The sequence below is a fragment of the Humulus lupulus genome, chromosome 1, assembly GCF_963169125.1.
Source record: "Humulus lupulus chromosome 1, drHumLupu1.1, whole genome shotgun sequence".
Classification (NCBI taxonomy): Eukaryota; Viridiplantae; Streptophyta; class Magnoliopsida; order Rosales; family Cannabaceae; genus Humulus; species Humulus lupulus.
The window spans coordinates 59,139,178-59,164,952 of NC_084793.1; the positions used below are offsets into that span (position 1 = coordinate 59,139,178).

General features: G+C 34.8%; 2 protein-coding genes across 2 annotated transcripts; one reads left to right on the plus strand and one right to left on the minus strand.

Moving 5' to 3' along the window:
* Positions 1 to 4,753: 4,753 nt before the first annotated feature.
* LOC133815275 (uncharacterized) lies at positions 4,754 to 5,626 on the minus strand. Its single transcript, XM_062248134.1, has one exon. It carries the CDS (start codon positions 5,624 to 5,626, stop codon positions 4,754 to 4,756), a length of 873 nt encoding a protein of 290 aa, XP_062104118.1.
* A 3,809-nt stretch (positions 5,627 to 9,435) lies between these two features.
* Positions 9,436 to 10,494, plus strand: LOC133815283 (uncharacterized). The gene has a single exon (XM_062248140.1). It carries the CDS (start codon positions 9,436 to 9,438, stop codon positions 10,492 to 10,494), a length of 1,059 nt encoding a protein of 352 aa, XP_062104124.1.
* Positions 10,495 to 25,775: the final 15,281 nt, after the last annotated feature.

Here is a 25,775-nt window from a genome sequence, read left to right on the forward strand (position 1 = left end):
AATAAGTCTATCTCGATTAGATGACTAATAAGTCTATCTCGGTCGGATGACTGATAAGTGTATCTCGATTAGATGACTAATAAGTCTATCTTGGTCAGATGACTAAGAAGTCTATCTCGGAGGTCCCATACCCTCCTAGCCATGTGACGTGTAGGTCACCTTAGCCTTTTCGGCTTTGGCTCTAAGTAACTAGACTTTAGATTAGACAAGCGCTTTTAGTTTTCATCGAACTTGAGGTCGGTCCGGCATTAATGCTCATGATGAGTCATTCAATGCAGATGTCGATTGGATCTAATCTTTATTGGCTTGCATTAAACATGCTACAACCGTCCTTGACTCATAAGTCAATGCCATACGACCATTGCTTGGTACTACTGTCGAACTTGACTAGTAAGTCACAGCTTCACAGTCAATACTGATACCAATGTCGATCCCTGACTAATAACTCAGTGCTTCCTCAATAAGGTAAGGCAAACAAACATATATCATGTGTCAAATATTCAGATATAAGGCATTTAGTGTGCTTAATCAATAATCAGAAGCATAATTATAATCATGTACAAATACAAAGACCCAAGCTCTGATCAATCTTAATTTCAACATTAATGCCATGCCCTAATCTCATGTATCTTATGCATCACATGCATCACATACTGGGCGCAGTTTTCTTACCTCTGTTCCAAGCACAGGTTACCAATAAACGAGCCACAAGCACGATCCTAATTCCAATCCTCTAGCGATAATCAAGTCACAACCATAATATAAAACCTCATCAAAATGAGTTAATAAATACTTCCAAATCCAACCCAAGCCTCCGGGAGATTGAATCCCACTCAACTGGGTAGTAGGATCGATCCCAGGCCCTTAGAGTTAAGTTCCCACGACTAAAAACCAAATTCGGGCAAAACTGCCCTCTAGCGCCGCGGCCCTACCTCCGAAGTGCCGAGACTCGCCTCGAAACAGAGGAAGAACCCTTTTCTGCCTAAACCTAGTGCCGCGGCGCGCCACCTTGCGCTACGACACTAACAACCCATTAGCAACCTCCACCTTCTTCATCGAGCCTGGGCCGCGACCCAACCTCGAACCAGCCATAAAAACCTCATTTTTACCATTTTAAAACCTTCCAAAAACCTACCCAAACATCTCCAAATCCAAAAATCAAAGTTCCCAAACATCCCCATGATCCGAAATCAACAAAACCCAAGCTTCAATTCATCCAAAAACTTATCAAAACACAAAATCCTATCCAAGGTTAAAAGCTTAGAACTTAAAACTTGGATTACCTTCGATTATGCCATTTCCCAACTAAATCCTCCGGCTAATAAGCTTCTAATATTCCCTAGAATTGCTATTCCTCGATCCTCGCTTGAATCCGAGTCCTAGAACTCAAGTTTCCTTCGAAAATGCGATTGGGAGACGAAAATGTAACTTTGAGGGAGAGAGAACATTCTGACGTTCTTTTTATTTCTTAACAGGTTACTTCAAGCTTAAGTAGCCTCAAACAAATCCTAATGCTCGAAGTCCCAAAAACGCCCCCGGGGGTAAAATAGTCAAAACTTCCAGAATTTCCCCCTGATCTTACTAACTCCCAATTTATCAACAAATATTTATTCCTATTACCCAATATCCCGGTAATGTGCTAAATACCCCTTGACTCACTTCGAGTCAAGTATAAATCCCATTGTGACTTTCCCACTAGCTTACCTCCTAGGAACGTCTCGTGCTGAGTAACCCTAGCATAACCAAATAATAAAGAAGCACCACACATATACCCCATATATGCCAAATATGCCCGAAATGGTCAAAATATGAAAATCACCCAATTAATCATAAATGGGTTCACATGCATGTTTAATACACATAAATATGAATATAATCATTTAATTGCATAATAAATCAATTATGGCCCTCACGACTTCCTAATCATTGTCCTAAACCGTATTAGGAAATTTGGGTCATTACACCTATCGAGATAGATATCAAGGTCTTTTAGGTCTATCTAAAGAAGCCTACATCAACAAAGTTTTAGAGAGATTTCAGATAAAAGATTGTTCACCAAGTGTTGCTCCTATTATTATGGGTGATAAATTAAATTTGAGCCAGTATTCAGATAATGATATGGAAATGGAAGAAATGAAGAACATTCCTTATGCTTCTGTTGTCGGAAGCTATGCTCAAAAACTGACATTGCATTTACTGTCAGAATGATGGGATGATATTAGAATAACTTAAGTTTAGACCACCTAAGAGCTACATACAAAGTGATGAGGTATCTTTATGATACCAAGGATTACATGCATTTTTAGATTAACTGACAATCTGGAAATAGTTAACTAATTAGATTCAAACCTCTCTAGATAACTAATCAGATTCAGACCTCTCTAGTTATATTGATTCACATAATTCAACATTTGATTATATTTTATATTTACTGGTAGAGTTGTGTCACAAAAAACCCTCATTGCTACTTCCACTTTAGAAGTCAGATTCATTTACTGTTTTGAGGATACATCGTATCGTGTATAATTTTAGAGTTTCAGGTCTTATAAATGTAGATTATATCTCTAAATCCATTAAGAAAAACATTGCGACAAATTCAGCTGCAGTATTTATGGCTTGAAAAATAACAATAATTGTAGTCGAAGCTAGCATATCAACATTAAGTATTTAGCCATAAAGGAGCGTGTTAAAGAAAATAAAAGTGGCCATTAAGCATGCAAGCACTAAAATGAATTATCGCAGATCCCTTTACTAAAGAGATGCCACTACATAAATTGAAGGATCATAAAGTGAATATATGAGATTTTGTTTCCCTTATGTAATTTTTCATTAAAATTATTAATGAAACTCTTATTTAGATATTTTCTCATATTCATGTGCACCATAATTTCATTTGAGAAAATTTATCTTCATTGGACCTGAATAAATATAGGGTTTATGCATTAAGTTGCATCACCACATAAAATTTATTATTGAGTAATAAATACATTGTAATATATGGAAGATAATACTCGTCATAAAAATATGACATATCGCTATTATTCATGTGTTTGTTGCCTAACAAGGATAATCATTGGGCTTAAGTGATACTTTAGTTTAAATACAGACCAAGTGAGAGAATATTATAATATATTATTATATTAATTAGAATTACCAAAGACTATTAATTCTAATTGAATCTGATTAAAGTCAATATTTGAATTAATTGACAGATATTCTCAATACGGTCAGCATTTAAGGTAGTTACTCAATATTGAGTTACCCAATATTTCATATCCTATTGAATGCCAAATATTCTGACATTAATTGTGACAGAGACCTTGATGGAGAGTCTCACCTATATAAATATAGGGTTCTGGTCTCCAAGCTCAATGCTCATTCTAATACTACATCTAAAGAGCTAGTGAGAGCTTGAAAGTACATTACCCCTCTCTAATTCTCTTTTGTTTTTCTTTTGCAGATCTAAAGACTTTAGATCGAGGTTATCAAATCAATGGTTCGATGTATGATTAATCGATCTCTTTTATTTTTGTAACAATCTTATATAATTTATTTATTCCGCATATTGTCAATGCATTTAGATTTATATTAATCTTACAAAAATAAATATTTCATCTCCAATCCATTACTTCGAAAAAATATTCTTCTTTTATTCTTCTTAATCATCAATAATCAATTTAATTACTAAATAAATATTAATATTAATAAAAATATTTAAATAATCATTTTTATAATAATTTACTTTCGCTTTAAATGAATAGTGTCATATTTATTAATGAAGTTGAAAAATACATTTCTTTGTTTTGAAGATAGAGTTAAAGTGTGATTGGAGAATGATTTTTGCTTCTAAATAAAATAAAAGTGAATTTGAAGTTACCATTAGAAATGGCCTAACAACAATACTACAATTACCAAAGAGACCACTATTGTAAGACACACTTAAGCATATGAGTATTATATTAGGTGGGTTCTTCCATCCATACTTTCAAATTCTCAATCTTTCAATCTCCAATCTTCAAGTAAATCCTCATGTTCACCTAAGTAGTTTTGTAATTGTTGGTCATAATAAAATTTGTAATAGTTATAACTTGTGTAGTAGTTGCTTGTACTTAATCGTCTCAGGCTGTTGACTTGTGGCTTAAAGACTTGAATATCAATCTACTCATGTACTCGAGAAATTTTACAAATTGCCTATATTTTGTTGCATTTTTTTTTTCTTTTTGCGAGTCTTGATATATGGTAAAATTCAACAAATATAATTTTCCCTGATTCTCTTAAAACCAGGAATGGTCCGCTCAAATGATATAATAATAAATAAAGCATTGCATTAAGGTGTCCAACACCACATTTCATGCGACATATCAATATTAGTGCAAATCGATCCTACCTATTATAATTTAAAATAAAATATTTGTCATCTAATACTGAATTACAGTAACAATAATGTGTCACATCATCACATAGTATTGCACCTTGCCCTTAGCAAAACTCTAAAAAACATGGTGAGAGTTGGAGAATATATTATAACTAATACTAAAATTGTTTTTGTGACTAATAAATGGACTATTCCATCGCCGTTTGTCAATTTATAGCTTTCTTATAAATATATTCATTGAAATAAAGGAAAATAAGTTGTAATTTGCATGAAACAGAGTAATACACAGCAATATTGATGAAGCAAATTAGTTTTGTATATATACTTTGTATGAAAACAAAATTTTACATATGTACAATATGGTTGTGAATCTCCTAATTAGTTGTTAAGGATGTTGAGAAAGGAAACTCTGATTTTGATTAAACCCCTGAAGAGTCGGTCTAGTCTTTCTTCAAAGTTTTGGATGCAAGACTCCAGACTTTGCAGCTCAGTTTGGACATTCTCAATGTTCAAAGGACACTTATCAGATTGAATGAGAATTGGCAATACAGAATCCACATTTTCAAACTCATTGACAACTTTTTCTTCTTCCTCACAACCAATTTTTTTGCTTTGCATTAACAGCTTTGAAACTAAGGACCAGCTGCTTAGCTTGGAATATTGTGACTTTGGCCCAGAAACAAAGCACAACAAGGACTCAAATACTGCAAGAGTAGCTGCTTCCACCTCTCCTAATGCACCAGCCAATGCCATGGTTTCGTTGTCTTTGTTAGAAGGAGAGACTGCATTTTTTGATTCAGTACCTTTTAGATTCCTCAAGGCCTTTCGGATTGCTTTCTTCACAACTTTCCTTGAGACTGAGTATTTCCTAATTTCGCTTTCAAGACTTCCTCTTCTTCTTCTCATAGTTGATTGGATCTCACGTGCGCATTCCTTGGTGTGTAACACGGCGTCTTTGGCTGCGCTACACATGTCCAAGAGCCTTAGAGAACCATCTATCACTTGGTCAACCCACTTATCCTGGCGGCCATTTACAAGTGCTTTTTGAGTGAGGGGTAACTCAAGCAACTTCACAACACAGTCGTGCAAATCCTCAAGACCACTCAGTTTTTGGCTTATTGAAGCTGATGAAGTTGCATTTGAATCCCCTAATCGGCACAAGTGCTCTTCGCATTGTTGGAAAAGAGGGTGTGGTTTGGTGGGGAAACTGTTTGAATGAACATTATTGTATTGGGATTTTGAGCTAGCCATATTGAATTTTAATTTCTCAAGGAAGAGATGGAATGGCCTTTCGGAGTTGAATCTGCAATTGGGTATTGCTGCAATTTTCCTCTGGCTTCTTCGTTTTCCTTATGCTCAATTATATACCCTGAGATATAAAGGAGACATATAGAGCATCTTTGATCTTATTCTTAAGATATCAATATTCAGTACACAATAATGTGTATATGATTAAGATTTGAATTTAATAGCAACCGTGTTCCCTACCCACCGTTATCTCCAACTCATTTCTCTTTTGTTATTTGCTTGAAGAAATCTCTGATTATCTCCTTGCATGAGGCCATTGGTATATACAATACATTGCACCATGAGTGGTTTTGCCACCAATTTAATTAATGATTCAGGACAAGTGTCATTATTTGCTTCTAATAAATTCTTATGCACGAGTGATGAGGTTGCGAACGACGACTGGGTTTGCACCGTTGTGCAAACAGCTCAAAGTTGACGATGCCATGCTGTCCAGCCAGGACCTCTACCTATCTCCCTTGTTCCTGCTATATATTTTATATCTTTTTTATTTTGGCTGCTGTAGTAACTTGAGTAGTAGCTATATAGATTATTGAACTGACGAGAAGATTTTGGGTTTGCTAGCTCAACTGTTTAAGATCTAAGTACCGCTTTAGCCTTGTAAATGACTTCTGAATAACTCAGTATTACATCAATCAAGCCTTGCACCATTGAATATAATTACCTTATTGTACATTATTATTAAAATGACAAATCGGGTTTATAAACCGTACATACCGTAATTTGAATCTAAATATTTTACCTTAATAATTTTCGTTGTCATCTTCCTCTGCATAATGTACTTTTGTCCTCTTCACAACTCAAAGTCCACATAAGTAGTTGCGGTTTGAATCAACAAATTATCATCAGTTATATTTATTTCGTTGTCCCCTCATCAACAGTTCACCAGCTCATCACCCATCTTAATTATATTCTACGTTGAAAAGAGTTCAAGAAATTACTCTATTGTATTTTGCCTCCCTACGTGGAGACAAACTCTGTAAGTTACTCGTGCACAAAATATTATTTTCACATATAAATTATCCTACCATATTAATATATAATAAAAAAAATTCTTGCTCCAAAGAAATGGTGTATTTTGTATGCGTGTTCTTTACTGACCTATCTTAATATTTTTTCATATATTTCAATGCAAAGTGAAAGTGCTTCATTTCGTGTTACAGATAATTCCAACGGATTCATGTGCACGAATGATATATCCACATCTTGTCTCTTGTAGATATGGATTTCACTTTTTATTTTTTAAAACGATGTGGTTATACATGAAGCCAAATTTAGTATTACTAATTCTGTAACATACACAATCAGGTGTGCTCCCCAACCGAGAGATGCGTATATGAATCGGTATTATTAATTAACTCTAATTGTGTTGGTACTAAGATCTGGACCTGTTGGAAGATATAACTTTGGAGGGTTTGGTGAAATGGAGGTGGAAGGGAAAGTAGAGTTGTGGAAATGTTATTGTAAGGAGATTTGGGGGTTAAGTAGTTGTTTGAGTAGGAATATATAAGATATAGAGTTCGAATTCTAAAATTTTAACATACTTTTTTTTTAATCTGAATTGTCTACTCAAATTGGTAATAGAACTAAATTTGAGAATTTTTGTATTCTCTTGTTCCTTTTACACGAAAAACATTAATTAAAAAAACTATAGATAAAATCTTATCTCTTTGATATCAAACATGTTTTTTTTGTACTACATCGGAAAAAAAATATAATGTAATACAATCTAATAAGGCTCAATATCCATTAGAAAGTGAGGGATATAACATTTAACCAAACAAGCTATTTATGCATCCTAAGAGCATGCACTGCTAATTCATGAGCAGCCACATTGGTCGAGCAACGAACATGGATTAGAGAGATACTTTTGGAAATCTAGATAACATACTTGTTATATCATCTAAGAAAGACCCAAAGTCATTGTAAAATATGGGTCCCTTGCATTTCAAACATATTTGGGATAATAATAAAAATGAAATATGCCATTTTATTGGTGTATTTGGCTTAAATATTCAATTACATTTTAATAATACCAAAATAAAAAAACTCCACAAGAGTACGTTTTTCTCTCTCTCAGCTCTTTGAGCTGGTGCCATGGCAAAGAAGGGTAAGGTTCTGGGGAAGTCAGCAGGGAAGAAGAAGAAGAAACGAGGGCCGTCCTTGTCGGATATGGTCAAAAAAACAAAATCAATGGCTAAAGTGCTCGGGGTGGAGGCTATTGATTTCTCTGAAGGAGAACTGGGGAATGGGACAGAGCCTCCTTCTCCGTTGCCGTTGATACAGAAGAACGAAGATCTGGTCCTTTCTCCGGAGGCGACGTTGGTGAGCTTGAAAAGACAGGACGATATTAGGCAAAGCTTTTCAAATTTCCTTTCTGCATCGCATCGTTGTGCTAAGGAAGTTAGTGAAGGTAAGAGCCCAACGCCTCCTGTGCTCAGATCTGGTACTGTAGTTCAAAATCTGAGTGTTAAATTTGGCAATTCTGAGGCGATTTCTGAGGGGAAACAGGGGATTAAGATAGAATTAGAGGATATTGAAGAGGAGGTTAATTTTTGGAACTCTTCTCTTGTTGGCTATGTGTTGGGAGCGAATCCCCCTTTCTCTGTTCTGGAGGGATTTGCTAGAAGAGTTTGGAGAAACAGAGGAGTCGATAAGGTGGGTGCAATCTCTCCTGGTGTTTTCATCATTCGATTTGATACAATTGAAAATAGAGATACAGTGCTGGAAGAGGGTTTCGTTTTCTTTTATAAGAAACCAGTCATTCTCAAGCCTTGGGATGCTAATTCAGATTTTAAGAAGGAAAATGTTTGCAAAGTTCCTACATGGATTCAACTCACTGATTTAGATCTGAAGTACTGGGGTGAACGCTCACTTTTCAAGATTGTTAGTCAATTGGGCAAGCCTTTGATGGTAGATCAAATTACTAAGAACCGAGAGAAACTGAATTTTGTAAGAATTCTAATTGAGGTATCTATTGATCAGGAGTTTCCTGAGATGATCAGATTTGAAAATGAGTTGGGGTTTAATGTCTCTGTTAGTGTGCACTATGAGTGGGTTCCTGCTTATTGCAGGCATTGTAAAGGCATGGGGCACAAAGCACTAGATTGTCGCAGGAAGGAGGGTAAAAAACAAGAATGGATTGTGAAAGTAGGGGAGGCCAAAGCAGCTGGGAAAGAACAAGGAAAACAGATAGAGGTTGATGATGAGGGTTTCCAAGCTGTTTCAAAAGGAGGGAAACGCAAACATACCGAATTGAACAGTATGATGGCTACTAACAATAGTTTTCAAGTTTTAGTGGAAGAGAAAGGAGAATGTTCACTGGTTTCCAGGGAAGAGAATACTAATGGAGGAGGGGGAGTACCTCCTCTATCTAATGGATAGAATTATGTCTTGGAATGTGAGGGGTCTCAATACCCATCATAAGCAGAGTGAGGTCAAGAAATTGATCTCCTATCATAAGGTTGGGTTGATTGGGCTCCTGGAGACAAGGGTCAAGGCTCATAAATTGGGAGCTTTGTACCTTCATATGTTCTCGGGTTGGTGTTTCACTTCGAATAATGCGTGGCATAATGGAGGTTGTATTGTGGTGGCTTGGAACCCTATTATGTTTTCGGTCTCTATCATCAAGTGTTCTAGCCAATTAATTCATTTGTTGGTTAGGCCTCTTGATAAAGGAACTGGTTTTTATGTCTCATTTGTGTATGGTTTTAATGAAGAGGAAGGGCGGGTTGGGTTATGGAAGGAAATATATGACTATTTCACTCTTGCCTTGGCTGGTGCTTGGAGATTTCAATGATATTTTACATAAGGATGAGAGGATTGGGGTGAAAGTAAAGTATAGTAAGTCGGTGGCGTTTCAGCAATGTATAGAGAAGTGTAATTTGGAGGATGTCAAGTTCATTGGAAATTTCTTTACTTGGACTAACAAGCAGCAAGGAGATGACAGAATTTACTCTAAAATTGATAGAGTTTTGGCTAACCAGAGATGGCTTGACCATTATACTGCAGCTGAAGTTATTTTCTTGAATGAAGGAATGTTTGATCATTGCCCAGCCATGTTGTTTGTTTATCCTACTGTGGGAAATGGTAAGAAGCCATTCCGTTACTTTAAAATGTGGGCCTCTGCTCCTGACTTTTTTGAACAGGTTAAACATGATTGGCAGGGAGTGGTGTTTGGAACCCCAATGTACCGAGTTGTGAGGAAGTTAAAACGATTAAAAATCTTACTTAAGGAGCTGAACAGGAAGGGTTTTAATGAGCTTCATTCGGCTCATATCAAAGCTTTACAGGATCTCAAAGAGTGCCAGGACCATTTAAAAGAAGATCTGCTGAATGAGAGGTTGATAGTTAAAGAATCACAAGCTAGGAAAAACTACTCAGAGATACACAAATTATATTGTTCCTTTCTTCATCAAAAAGCAAAAGTTAAATGGATGCAAGAAGGAGATGAGAATACAACATTTTTTCATGCTAGTCTTAGGGATAGAAGAGCCCAAAATAGAATATACTCAGTCAAATCTGAAACAGGTGTTTGGGTAGACAAGCCAGAAGAAGTTTCTTCAGTTTTCCTTTCTTATTATCAAACTTTATTGGGGTGCAAGCTGGAAAACATATTATCAATTAATAAAAATGTGGTTCGGCGTGGGCTGGTTGTGAATGATATGCAAGCTAGGCCTCTGCTGGAGCATTATTCTATGGAAGAGGTAAAGCAAACTGTATTCTTTATTCCTGGTATAAGGGCTCCTGGACCGGATGGATATTGTAGCTATTTTTTCAGGACTGTTGGGATATTGTTGGGGCTGACATGAGTGAGGCTGTGCTATCTTTTCTCCACACGGGCAGTATTTTAAAGGAAATCAATGCTACTACCCTTACTCTCATCCCTAAGAGTAAGTGCCCTAATAATGTTAGGGACTATCAGCCCATTGCCTGTTGCAATGTGATATACAAGGTGGCCACAAAATTAATTTTCTCTCGGTTAAAACATGTTTTACCAGATCTGATTGCTAAGAATCAAGGTGGTTTTATTCATGGTAGGTTTATTGCTCACAATATTATGATATGTCAAGACTTAGTGTGCCATTATGGTAGGAAAAATTGCAAACCTAGTTGTATGATCAATCTTGATCTTAGGAAGGCGTATGGCACTATAGAATGGGGATTCATAGAAGAGATGCTTGAAGCTTTGCAATTTCCTGGTGAGTTTATTCAAATTATCATGAACTGTGTTTGGACTCCTCGATTTTCATTGATGTTTAATGGTGAGTTGCACGGTTTCTTTGAATCCAAAAGAGGTCTAAGACAAGGAGATCCCTTGTCCCCTCTTTTATTTGTCTTAGGCATGGAATATCTGTCCCGAATTATGGGGAAGGTAGGGGAGAGAGCTAGTTTTAGATTTCATGATCGTTGTGAGGATCTTAGGCTAAACCATCTTATTTTTGCTGATGATATATTACTGTTCTGCCATGGCGACTTCAAATCGGTCTATCTCATCTTGCAAGGATTGAAATTATTCTCCAAGACCTTGAGTTTATTCCCTAGCGAAGAAAAATCAGCCATTTATTGTGGGGGCATGGACGAAGCTGAGGTTCAGCGTATTTTAGAAGCCTCTGGTTTTCAGCGTAGCTCATTGCCTTTCAGGTACTTAGGAGTGCCTATTTGTGCTAAAAAAAAATCTGCCATGGAGTGTTCGGTTCTCCTTGAGAAAATGACTGGGCAAATAAGGCGGTGGAGCACTAGGAACTTGTCTTTTGCAGGGAGGATCACTCTTATTAACTCGGTGCTAATCTCTATTCACTCATATTGGAGTCAGCTTTTTCTTATCCCGAAAAGAATCCTGATGGAGATTAATGTTATTTGTCGGGCTTTCCTGTGGCACGGGACAGCAACTAGTTCTAGCCCAGGAGGGGTCGCTTGGGAGAAAATCTGTCGTCCTAAAAGGGCTGGAGGGCTTGGCTTCTGAAACATCCTGGCATGGAATAATGCTGCTCTTGGGAAGTATGTCTGGGCAATTTCCTCTATGAAGGATGACATGTGGGTTAAATGGATTAATTCTGTGTACATAAAGGAACAGGTTTGGTGGGACTACTCTGCTCCTGTGCAGAGTAGCTGGTACTGGAAGAAAATAGTTGTTGTCAAGGACACCCTTAAACCTTTGGTTGATGAGCATCAGTTCTCAGTTGCGATTTACAGCATTAAACAGGGATATGATTTAATTTGGCTAGAAGGTGATAACTAGCAATGGAGTAAGGAGGTTTGGAGTAGATTTAACTTACCCAAACACAGATTTATTTTTTGGTTGGATGTCCAAGATCGCCTAAAAACTAGAGATAGGCTGTTCAAATTTGGTATAATGCAGGATTGTACTTGTCTCCTGTGTGGAGTTGAGAAGGAATCTGTTGCTCATTTGTTTTTTGAGTGTAATGTTAGCAAAAGATGTTTGTAGGAAGTCAAAAGATGGCTCTATTGGCAAGCTAAATCTGTTTCATTGCAGCAGCTGGTTAGGTGGAACAATCGGTCAAAGCTTAGCAAATTCAAGAAACTCTGTTATGCTTCTTGCCTTGCTGCTCTGGTGTATCACCTTTGGCAGTCTAGAAATGACGCCTTGTGGTCATTAAAAGTAGCTAGATTAGATCTAATTGTAAAAAGGATAGCTGAGTCTGTTAAAATTAGAATCCTATTTGTTTGGCCTAAGCATATTGGTCAGGATGATATAAAATGGTTTGAGGAATTATAGGTTGCATATATGTTCTATTTTGGTTGTTCTGGTGTATAGTCTGGTGCAGGCCTTGAAGTGAGGTGTTGTTAGTTTGTAAATGGTTATTTGGTGAAATATACTTTTCTGATTTCCCAAAAAAAAAATAATACCAAAATAAAATTTTGTATTTTATAACCAATTAATACATAATAACTCGAGTTTCAATTTTGTTGAAGTTAATTTTAGTGAGAGAAGAATATTATTTTATTTTGTTTGTTTACCCGATTTGTTATATATTTTATAAAAGATTATAAAAAATATTTTATTTAAATAATACATAATTTTTCTTTTTGCATTAATGAAATATTTCATTAAAAATAATAATAAGAGTCTAATATATCCAGAGAACAAAAAAAATAAAAAGTCCTCTAGGTATACAAGATTTCCATCCATCCTAAGATCATACAGAACTAATCCATGTATAAAACAAACATTGATTATGGACCCTCTAGGAAAATTGGACAACGAACTTGTATAGCATTCTCTACAGAAGAACCTAACTCGGTAAAAAACAAGGAACTCTTAAAGAATGCAGGGATTAAATCAAGTCGTCATATTCAACATGAAAAGGAAGTTAATTCAAAGCCAAACTTAAAAGTCCTTATGCTTGGATAACTGAGAAACATCCTACAAAAACAACAAAAATAAAAAGTGTGAGTATTAAACTTTTAAGAATGTAATAACAATAATATAAACATGTTGTTCTATATATAAAAAAAATGATAATTCAAAAAATGAAGATCTCATGCTAAAATAACAATAAAAATTAATAACTTATATGTAAAATTCAACAATCCTCCAAACGATCTTTTATCGTCTCCAAATTTCCAATAACTTACATAAACAGTAACATAACGCAACACAACAAAAACATTGAAAAAAATGTTATGGAATTTCAGTGTGCAAGTATACACAAACGAATACAAGTAATAATAGAATTAAGTAGAGTATCGCCCCACAAAGATTATTTCATAACTACCAATAATTAACTTCCTAATTCTATTTGTGTAATAAAACTCAGATTTAAGAATATCAAGAACAAAAACAAGAATTAAAAAAAAACTAACAATTAACAAATAACAAAAACAAATAAAAGTGGATTTTTTCAATGGAGGTAAAGCCAGGGTATTTAATTTCATCATCTATTCACTATATTATTTCATCAATATTATTTCAATTATTCTTTCTCTTATTGTGATAGCGGATTTACAAAAGCAATTTATATTCGTATTAGAATATATACATCTCTCAACCTATATGCGAATTTTCTACATTTCTGTGATAAATTCCAAACATAAGACAAGCAATAAGAATACAAATCCTAAAAGGTACACAAACCACATATAGGTAGTATCGTCCTATATCAAAATTTATGTCTATTCAACTATAGCATATTTAACTCTCACTTCTCAGATTTTGAATTAAATCCATAGTAATGCAAATAACGAAGTCAAATTATTCACATTCATTAAGCACAAATTAAATAGATCACAATGAAGAAAACGAAATCATATAAATTGTATTAACTAATAATAATGTTTCAAGAGACTACATTGAAAACCCTAGAAAATAAAATTAGTTCATAGCTAGATTCATAACATCCATTGATTCAGAAAATAACATAGAAAAAGAAATTAAACAAGAAAAGAAGAAATACTCTTGATGAATTCTGCAAATTTGATCTTGAAGTTCTTTTTGTTTTCCAGCAGCCAGTCGCTCATAATTAAGTTTTTATAGTTACCCTAGCAATTTCTCTTGAAAATACCATTTTCCCCTCAAAAAAATAGGGTTATGTGGGTTGTACGGACTCAAGCGCTGTGGCTCAACAATCAGGTGCTGCAGCACCTCTACGATATGCCCAAACCTCATACAATTTGAATTCTACAGCGCCACAGCTCTAAATGGCACTTCTTCTCCAGCGTAGCAGCACACCTCCAAGGGTCACAGCTCCACCATTTCCAGAAAATGGTCGTCTCTGTTTTTCCTCGTGATGCGACTCCTCTTCTTGTGCCGCGACTCAAAGTGCTTTTTACATAATTTAACATTAGTCAATGTCAAATTGCATTTCATCATCTCATGAAGTCTCGAGACTTCTTGACACAAATCTTTGACAAAACAGGCGTATTTGTCATCATTTTAGCTTTCATTTCACCAATTCCACACCAAACCAATTTGTCGCTTAAGTCTAAAAACACAAAACAACATAAAAGACTAAAAGCATACCTTGAAACACAGTCTATAATAGTACTAAAATAGACCTAACAAATTCCCCAAAACTACCCTTTACTCGCCCTCGAGTAAAGAACACAAAAGACAAACAAAAATCAAACTAAAAACGTAAAGAAACCAACACAAATGAATCAAGCCAACAACAACAATTTAAGCCTCAAAATATTATGAATATCATGCTTATATAATCTTCAAGAAAATCAACCACTAATCCAGAATTTCAGTCAAAATATTATTCCAACTTACTTAGGTCCAAACAAAAATAAAAGCTCTCCTAATCATGATTAGTACATAAACCGCATTTGAATCAATTCATGGTCACTAAAAAATTTCATTACACTCAATTAATCAATAATTATATTATAAACTTGCCTTCCTTACTAATCTCAACTAATGTAGACAACACATGCTTATGAATCAAGTAATATATGCCTTTGAATTATGGGTATTTTGGGAATTTGGCCTGTGAAGGGAATTTAGTAATTTTGGTTGATGCATATGTGAATTTGTTTTCTTTTTAAATTTCATGATAATATGTGATTTGTTTCATGATTATGATATGTATATGCATGACAGCAGAAAAACACGGTTCCTTCAAATATCAGGGGCTTAAGTGACAAAGATATTAGAAATAAGGGTTTAAAGTATAATTATGAATCTTGTGGTAGAGATTATAATTTTCATAAGTCAAAACTATTAGCTTAAGACGAAATTACAAAAAAAGGCTTATGTAAATGCTTGAGGAAATTTAGAGTAGGGGGTAAGACAGTGATTATGTATTACATAATTATTTATTAGAATTAATAAAGAGAGAGATTAAGGTTAGGATTTTCATGTAACGCCCTAATATATCAAAACTGTTATCTTGTGTGTTTAAAATTGTGCTTAACTCGTTAAGCGAGTCGTTTGGACTCAAAAGTGTCATTTAAAGATAAAACTGTGAATTAAAACGCCAAAGGTTGATAAAAACATTCAAGTCATTTAATCTAAATGCATAAAAGTTACATGGAATCCCATTTAATTTAAACAAAACATAATTATAACTTGTGTGCACAGAATAAGTCAGCCTAAGCGACAAAATAAGACTTTTGACTCAATTCTATCAGATAACTCAACCCCGTAGGTTAAGCAGACCAGACATGTACACAGTCTCGCTAAGCCCTCTAACTCATGGCTGATCTAGCTTTCCTTTGCTCTTACATGCATCATAGAGCACCCGTGAGCCAAGGCTCAGCAAGAAAAGTTCCACAAGGCATAAACAATAACAAAACATATATACAACAATTCGCACGATTAATAAATCATGTCCGACATGTATCAATAATATAAATAATAATCCACATAACCATATATATATTCAATAACAAGCCTTATGAATCATAAATCACAACCACCAATATTTTAATCGTTTAAACATTCAATAACCACTATATAAAATAATATGCTTCACCAGCACCATGTGTATGGTTGATGCCTAATAAGGTGCAACGTCAAGCACCATATATAGCAAGGTGTGTCTCCCGGCACTAAGCCTACGGTAGTAACAACATACTTAATTCAATATTACGGTAATAACCAAAGTCTCATTTCAATATTACGGTAATAACTGTAATCTCATACAATAGGACCAATGTCCCGTGTATGTGCAAATGCCAACTTTTCTAATCTGGATTCCAACAACAAATTAAATACCGACCTATGTGCAACCTCCTTCATTTGTCCTTAAATAGCCCTAAGTCACAATCAATATAACATAGGTTTAGTTTTTTCATTAAACCAAAACCCAACATCACCTTCCATAAACCACATAGGCTCTAAATACACTTTAAACATGTTCAATTATGTCTAGGAACCTTAGCTTTAGTTCCCCCAAGGTTATCCATAAAAAACCATCAAAATCGAACTCGAAACCAAGCCAACAGCGTGGGCCAGTCGACTGATTGCGCAAGGTCGGTCGACCGGCTGCCCAAAAATGCAGTGTCTCAGAATTTTACTTAGCTAGATAGTAGTAATAGTTAGCATAGTTTGTAGTATGTTAGTTTCCGTGGATTTTGGTTCAAGCCGAGACTTAGTAGGAAACTCATAGCAACAATTATGGATTTTATAAGTTTACCCTATAGTTTAGAAATATTAGTTATAACACAAGGTTTGATTAATATTGCTAGTCTTAGAAATATTATTTATTATAACCTAAGGTTTTGATAGAATTTATAAGAGCATGACACTTGTCATAATCATGTTTATTAAGGACTTAAGTATATTGATGAATAGTTTAAATAAAAGAAAGATCTAGAAGCTCTAGAACCTTCCAGAATCTGTTAGGATCACGTTTTGACTCACTTAAAGCTGTTTAATCAATTCAAAATATGCTGAAAAAGTGAAAATACGTGTTTGATCTATATCAACGTATGCCGATATATCGTAGGTATAGAGGTCGATATATCACCTACGGAAGATACGAAAAATACGTCGACTTCGCACGAACGATCGAACGAGGCTCAAGAGAATGGTCTAGGCGATATATCACCCAGGGTAGGCGATATATCGCCCCTAGTGCATCATTTTTTAATCTTGAGGATTTTGAAATTTAAAAACAACCTTAACCACTTAGACCTGCCTTTGAACGATTTTGACCGAGTTCTGGGCATCTGTTGAACGAAAATTCAAATCTTTTTCATTTTATATTCATTTATTTATTCAAATTGAAAGGGGTTAGTTTAACTCCTTGAACTCTATAAATAGGACCTAGTACTCAGCCATTTTCTTCATTCTTCAAGCAGTCTTCAGAGCCTCGAAGTTGTTAAGATTACTATTGAGAGAAATACTTGGGTTTTGGGTTAAAAGCTATATCAATCTAAGCTGTTCTAAACACTTGGGAAGTGAGATTGTAATGACCCAACTTATTCTAGATTTTGGACCATTAATAACTACTATACATAGACACTATTCTTAGGAAAACTTACATACGAAATAGTCAAAACTTTATTAAAAATTGTAAAGCAAATGTTAAATATATAAAAATTCGGTTGGGATATGGGATCTCATTGTTTTCAAAATAAAACATAACATAACTTAAATCTTAAATAATTGGTTACAAAATCAAGTGCAGAAATACATAGAAATATTAATTTACAAGACTTAAACAACTTCATCCTCGAATCGTTTACGCAGTCCACCGATTCCATTCTCCCTCAATACACATTCCCAAGCCACCAAGAATCTTCCCGCCGCCATAACTATTTTCCTGCACATATAAAACATAAAGGAATGAGCCTAATGCCCAGCAAGGAAAATCTACTACAAGCATGAAACATAATCATACACATAAACTATGAACATATATCATATACTATAACACATATATCATAATTCTAACCCATGTACATGGTAACTATTGGGGTTTGCTAACTAAGCAACTATAAGCCTCAAACTACAATGAGGTTTGCTAGTTAAGCAACTATAAGTCTCAAAAACATAAAAATGTTGGGGTTTGCTATATCACAACTATAAGCCCAAAACATAAAAATGTTAGGGTTTATTATATAACAACTATAAGCCCCAAAACATAAAAGTATTGGGGTTTTCTATTTAAGTAACTATAAACCCCAAAACATTCATAACATATAAAAACATACTATAGCATAATCATAACATATAAAAACATACTACAACATAATCATATAAACATATAATACTATCCTATTTTCCTTACCAAATACCGGGATGTGAGAACAAGGACGGGATTTTGGAACACTCCTAAAAAAACATTAATAGAGAGGTGAGTATTCTAAAAGAAGAAGATGAAAAGAAATGAACTAAACCATCGAGAAGGTACTTACTGACAAGAACCTTAAGTTCAAAGAACTTAGATGCCTAACCATGAACAAAAACAACGAGTTAGGAAATGAGTAGAGAAAAAATATAAGAACTAATGAAACAATAAAGAAAGGAACTAAGAATAGGAATACCTTTGAAATTGCTATACCCGAACTACACCTCGATAACGATAAACACACTATGAACCTTACTTCCCAAGTGTTTAATAAGCGTAGAATGATAGAGCTTATAACCCCAACCCAAGTGTTTAACACTCTAAAGTAAACCTAGTAGCTTCAAGGCTCTGAACTCAGCTTGAAGAATGAAAGAAATGGCTGGGTACTAGGTCCTATTTATAGAGTTCAAGAATGAAAAGATCTTCATTTAGCTTAAATAAAAATAATGACTTTTTAATGGAAAAACATTTGAATAATCGTTCAGCAGAGGCTGAAGACTCGGTCAAAAAGATTTTGGCTTATCAAGAGGTTTATGGAATAAAATGAGCTCGGTTTCAAAATCATTTGAAAATTCAGCCCTAGAGCCGATATATCGCCTACCATAGGCGATATATCGCCTGGGCTCATATTCCCAAGGCTCGTCGAAATGGTCGTGCGAATTTACGCGTTTTTCGTATCCCCGTGTGGCGATATATCGCCCCCTAAAGCTGCGATATATCAGCATACACTGAAATATTATACATGTAATTACACTTTTTCAGCCTAATTTGAATTGAGTAAACAGCTTTGACTGAGTCCTATAATGATTTCAAAGCTGCTGGCAGAGTCTGGGATTTTCAAATATTACTCTTAATAAACTATTCCTAAAAAATACTTAATTTCTCATTAAACATGCACATGACAAATGCCATTATCTTATTGGGTCTATCTAAACCTTATAGTATAATAAATATCATCTTCATAATCAGTCATATTAATCAAACCTTAGGTAATAATTAATATTCTTAAACTATAGGTTAAACTTATAAAATCTACAGTAATAAACATACTACAACTACTACTAACTATTACTATTACTACTACTATCCAACTAGCTAAGTAAAGTTCTTGGACTCTACAGAGATATAGTGAGATTTCTGTACCAAGGTTTAGATCAATTCATAAGATCATTCATGGTATTCTTATCCTTAAGTTCAGTTCTTCATGGTTCTTTAGTTTTCTTTTATTTTCTTTCAGATCCTAACTCTTCTTTATGATTCCTGGTTAGGTGTTTAAGTTTCTTGAAACTTAAGGTTCTTTTTGGTAAGTTTCTCTTGATGGTTTTGTTCTCTTTTCATCTTCATTGTTTAGAAATACTCATGGTTTTGCTGTTGGTTTTAGGAGTGTCCCAATCCCGTTCTTGTTCTCAACTATCCTGGTTTTTGGTAAGGAAAATAGGATAGATTATATGTGTTTATATGCTTATGTTATTATATGTTTTATGCTATGATATGTATATGTATAAATATGTTGTAGTCCTTGGGCATACGACTTTCTTATATAGTAAGCCCTAAGAATATGTTTTGTAGTCGCTTGGGCATATGACTTGCTTAGATAGCAAGCCCTAAGAATTTTTATCATTTTCATAGTTCAGAGTTATGATTTACCCTACCTCGATTAGTAGACAGAGGACCTAGATTGGTTATCATATACTACATTGTGATCTAACCTACCTTGATTAGTAGACAGAGAACCTAGATGGTTTATCACATGCCATGTTAATGAGTTAATGGCCATTAATATTGTAATCCTATATGATATACGTTTTTATAGTCATATGTTTTATAGTTTATGTTTATGATGTATGTTGTTAATAGATTTTCCTTGCTGGGCATTAGGCTCATTCCTTTATTTTTAGCTTGATGCAGGAAAATGAATATGGAAGGCAGAAAGATTCATTGCAGCTTGGCTTGTGTGTTAAGGATGAATGGATTGAATAGACTGCGTGACGATCGAGGATGATGTTACTTTTAAGTCTTTTGAATTATGTTTCTTTTGTAATTCTGCACTTAGTGTTTTTTTAAACAATTGATTTAAGTTTATTGTTTATATTTTTATGTATTAAACAATGGGTACCCATACCGTATTTTATATGTCATATTTTACTTTGTATTTTGCACAATATTTATTTTGGGGTTTTAAATAAAGTTATGTTATTTCTTATGTATGTATCAAATTAGTAGCTATGTCTAGTAGGTTTGATGGTCCAAGGTCTTAGAAAGAGTTGGGCCATTACAATTGGTATCAAAGCAAATAGTTCATATGCATGAAGTTCTCCTTGATACAAACGCGAAAGCTCTGAATCTAACCGCCAATGTAAGTGTTTATGTTTATTATGCTTATGTTTATGTTATTAGCTAACATTTTAGCCCTTATGTTTTCAGTTAAGAATGGACGGAGCCTTGACCTATGAGGATATCCGAGCCATTAAGGCATGAAAAAGGATTAGAGAGCCAAGGAATACAGTAGGAGTGTTAGAAAGAATCACTCAGAGATTAATCTTATTCCACAAGGAGATAGTTCATCTTCAGACTACTAGGCAAATTATGATGAGAGCTACATAACAATATGTCCTAGTAATTAGGTTTTTTAAAGATTTTCCTTCTGTAATTTCAACATTAGAAGAAATATGGGAGACTATCGATGATGATGATGAATTACCGGTAGCCATGAGATATTATTTTCTCATACTTAGGTTCACCACTAAGTTGGAATTTCAATTCACTAATGAGCAAAAGCATAGAATCTTTATAAATCTTCCCCGAGGAAATTTTGAGGCTTAAGATAATGAGGAATATGAAGAAAGTATAGATAATGATATGCTAGACGAAGGGTTAGATGTAGAAGATCCTGATTTTTAGATTCACTCTAGTTATGTTAGTTTAGTTTATTTATTTATTAGTTTTGCATCTATGATTATACTTATGGAAAACCTTTTTCCAAATTAATATTATTGTTGTTTTTGAATAACATGTATGAGTTTGATTTTTTTTACAATCATAATAAATAATAAATTTAATAAATAATGACCACGTTTGGTGAGGGTGGATACAAATCAATGGACCGGGTTCTATATTGAGAGTTTAGAGGGCCATAGTAGTGGGAACGATTTTACTAATCACAACCTTCCCTCAATATGGTTAACTTTGGAACAATGATGAGTTTCGAGCCTGAGAATTAAGTCATATAGGATAGTTAGAAACAAACTTAGAAAATAATAAAGATGGCTGATTTTCTAAGTATAGAAGCACACCCTAATTATAAAGAAGGCTTACATAATTCTTCATAAGAAATCATAACTAATAGGTCTGAGTTATGTTTGGTTAGATTAAGTTTTGCCTTAGAGCCTATTAGGGTAAGCTCTAACATATTTTTCTCAACTGTTAGAACTTTGATGAAGATGTCACTCAAAAGATCTGCATGCATAGCCGGCAAAGCCTCTGGCGCCGCCCTTGAGACTAGTAAAGCCCCTCCAGTTCGCAGGAGGGGAGCGCGTGCTACCAATGCTGCTGCTAGCAGAAGTGCACCACTGCCTCCGATTGAAAACACTACTGAAATTTTCCAACTACGGCAATAAGTGGAAGAATTGCTGCACCAACAACGACAACAGGCTCAGCCATAGCCTCAAACTCAGCCGCAACCACAACCGTAACCTCAGCCAGCGGTTCAAGTACCCTAGCAAGTAGGTCCTTGTAGAGTCCAAGAACTTTACTTAGCTAGTCAGATAGTAGTATTATAGTAATAATAGTAATATCTTTATGACTATGGATTTATTGGTTCAGACCGGGATTTATTTGGACAATCATAGTAACACTTGTAGATTTTCTAAGTTTAACCTATACTTTAAGAATATTAATTTTAACCTAAGGTTTGATTAATATGACTGATATTGAGGGTAATATTTATTATATTATAAGGTTTAGATAAGAACCAATAAGATAATAGCACATGTCATGTATAGGTTTATTAATGATTAAGTATTTTGAGGATTAAATTTATTAAGGTAAAAGATTTGAATATCCAAGGGTCAATCAGCAGCTTTGAAAACATTAGAAGGCTTAGTCAAGGCTGTTTAGTCAATTTAAATTAAGCTAAAAATGTGTAATTTCGTGTTTAAATATTTAGCGTATGCCGATATATCGCAGCTATAGGGGGCGATATATCGCAGCACGAAGATACAAAAAACACGAAACGTTGCACGATTGCCTCGGGCATACTGGCCCAGGCGATATATCACCTCTCTCAGCATATTTTGAAAGTTTTCAAAAACGTTCTCCATTCAATCCTTCAACCTCTTGATAAGTCCAGAATCTTTTTGAATGAGTCTTCAGCCTCTGCCGAACGATAATTCAAATGTTTTTCACTTAAAAAGCCATTATTTTTATTCAAGTTAAATGAAGATCTCTTCATTCCTAAACTCTATAAATAGGACCTAGTAACCAGCCATTTGCTCATCTATTACTCTAGGTTCAGAGGCTGCAAGTTGCTAGGTTAGTGTGAGAATGTAAACACTTGGGTTGGGAATTTTAAGCTTGATCACTATAAGCTTATCAAACACTTGGGGAAGTAAGGTTTATTCACATTTCGGTTCAAGGTTTAGATTGATCATATAAGTCTTCAAGGTATTTCCAAACTCTAGTCCATTTCTGTATTATATTCTTTAAAGTTCTCATAGTCTTCTACTCATTCTAACCTTATTCCTATTCTTGGTTAGGAAATCCAAGTTCTTAAGCACAAGGTTTTTGGTAAGTATATTTTGATAGCATAGTCCCTTTTTCACTTTCATCCATTTTCTTCAATATACTCACCATATTATAAATGGTTTTTAGGAGTGTTCCAAGGTCCCAAATCAGTTCCCTTATCCTGGTTATTTTTGTAAGGAAAATAGGATAGGATTTATGTGTTATATGCTTTTATATGTTATGTTATGATTTTATGTTATGTAATATGTTATGTTAAGTATGATTGTAGACTTGGGCATATGACCTATATGACTAACAAGCCCCAAATAGATTATGGGCATATGACTTGCTTAGCTAGCAAGACCTCGCTAATCTAATGGGCATATGACTTGTTTAGTTTGTGGGACGCCAAGTAATAATGGTCATTATAGTATGTATGTGACATAAGTGTTATGGTATGTTTTTATGTTGCATTATGAATTTATGTATATGGACTATGTGTTAGATTTTCCTTGCTGGGCATTAGGCTCACTCCTTTTTTTTTTTGATCTTATGTTTCAATTTTCGAGGATGAAGTCTTTATTTATGGTTTATGTGTATTTTCCGCACCTATTTATGTAATCTCTTTTTAATTATCATTATGTCATGTTTTGATTTTAAAACAATGGGATCCCATAACCTAACTTAAATTTTTTGTAAGTTTGACCTTTGTTTTTTCTAAGTTTTAATAAAGTTATGATCTTATCACTTGTAAGTGTTATTAAGAATTAATGTTTATGTATAGTTTTCATTAATGGTCCAAAAGTCTAGAGTAGTTGGGTCATTACAGTTGGTATCAAAGCAAACGGTTCCTTCGCATGAAGTTCTCCTCGATACACACACTCAAAGCTCTAAATCTGACCGCCAAGTAAGTATTTAAGTTATAGTTATTTTGCCTATGTGTATAGCTAACAATTTTAGTATTTATGTTTTCAGTTAAGTATGAATGGAGCATTAAGCAATGAGGATATCCGAGCCATTAATGCTTTAAAAAACGAATAAGGTAACCAACAAACACCGTAGGAGCACTAGAAAGAATCACACGAAGACTGCTTTTGTTCCACAAAGAAATAGGTCACCTTCAAGAGTCTAAGCAAATAATGATGAGAGCAACGGAACAGTATGTATTAGTAATTAGACTATTTAAGGATTTTCATCCTGTAATAGCAGCCTTAGAGGAAATATGGGAAACAATGGATGATGAAGACGAACTGCCAGTAGCAATGCGATATCACTTCCTCTTAGTTAGGTTCACTGCAAAATCCGAATTTCAATTTACAAGGGAGCAAAAACATAGGATTTTTACAAACCTTCCTAGAGGACATTTTGATGCACATGACAATGATGATTATGAGGAACTAGATGATGACATGCTAGTTGAAGGATCAGATGTAGAAGATCCTGATTTTTAGTATAGTTAATTTTTCATTGTTTGTTTTATTTATTTCTTTATTTTATGATTGTAATAAGTGAAAACTATTTTTCCAAATTAATATCATGTTATTTTATTATCATGTATGAGTTTGATTTTATTTTTGCAATCATAATAAATACTAAATAAAATGAATAATGACTAAGTTCGGTGAGGGTGGATACAAATAATTGAACCAAGTTTCCTTATTGAGAGTTAGGGGGGCATTGTAGTGGGAACGATTTTACTGATCCCAGCCCTCCCTCAATATGGTTAACTTTGGAACAAAGATGAGTTTTGAGCCTGAGAATTAAGTCATATAGGATGATTAGAAACAGACTTAGAAAATAAAGATGACTTGTTTTTCTAAGTATAGAAACCCACTCTAAATAATAAATAAAGACTTATATAATTTTTCATAAGATGTCATAATAAATAGGTCCGAGATATGTTTATCTTAGAATAGGTTTTTTCCTTAGAGCCTATTAGGAAAAGTTCTAACATGTTTCTTTCAACTGTTAGAACTCTGCTACGATGTCACTCCGAAGATCTGCACGTACCAACGGAAACGCCTCCAACGCTGTTCCAGCGACCAATGAAGCCCCTCCAGTTCGCAGAAGGGGAGTGCATGCTACTGCTAGCCGCAACGTGCCGGCACCTCCAGCTGACAACACTGCGGAGATTTCTAGACTGCGACAACAATTCGAGGAACTTTTGCAGCAACAACGTCAGCAGGCGCAGACTCAGCCTCAGCCTCCGCCGTAGCTGCAGCCGCAGCCACAACAAATGGCCCCAGCACCCCAACAAGTTGGTCCATATGGGGGATGGCCAGTGGCGAACTACGCGCCATATCCAGTACCGAATATGGAGCTAGTGTATGAGAGGTTCCAGAAACAGCACGGTCCAAACTTCGAAGGGACTACAGACCCCTTTGAGGCAGAAGAGTGGCTAAGGAACGTGTAGCCGATTCTGACGCACATGAATTTTAGTAATGCGGACCACATATCCTGCGTCTCGTCATTGCTCAAGAAGGATGCCAGGATATGGTGGGACTTGGTCCAACAATCGCATGATGTTGCCACCATGACATGGACCCAATTTGTGGAGCTGTTCCACAAAAAGTACTACAACTCGGCTGTACTCGCTTCAAGAGTTAAGG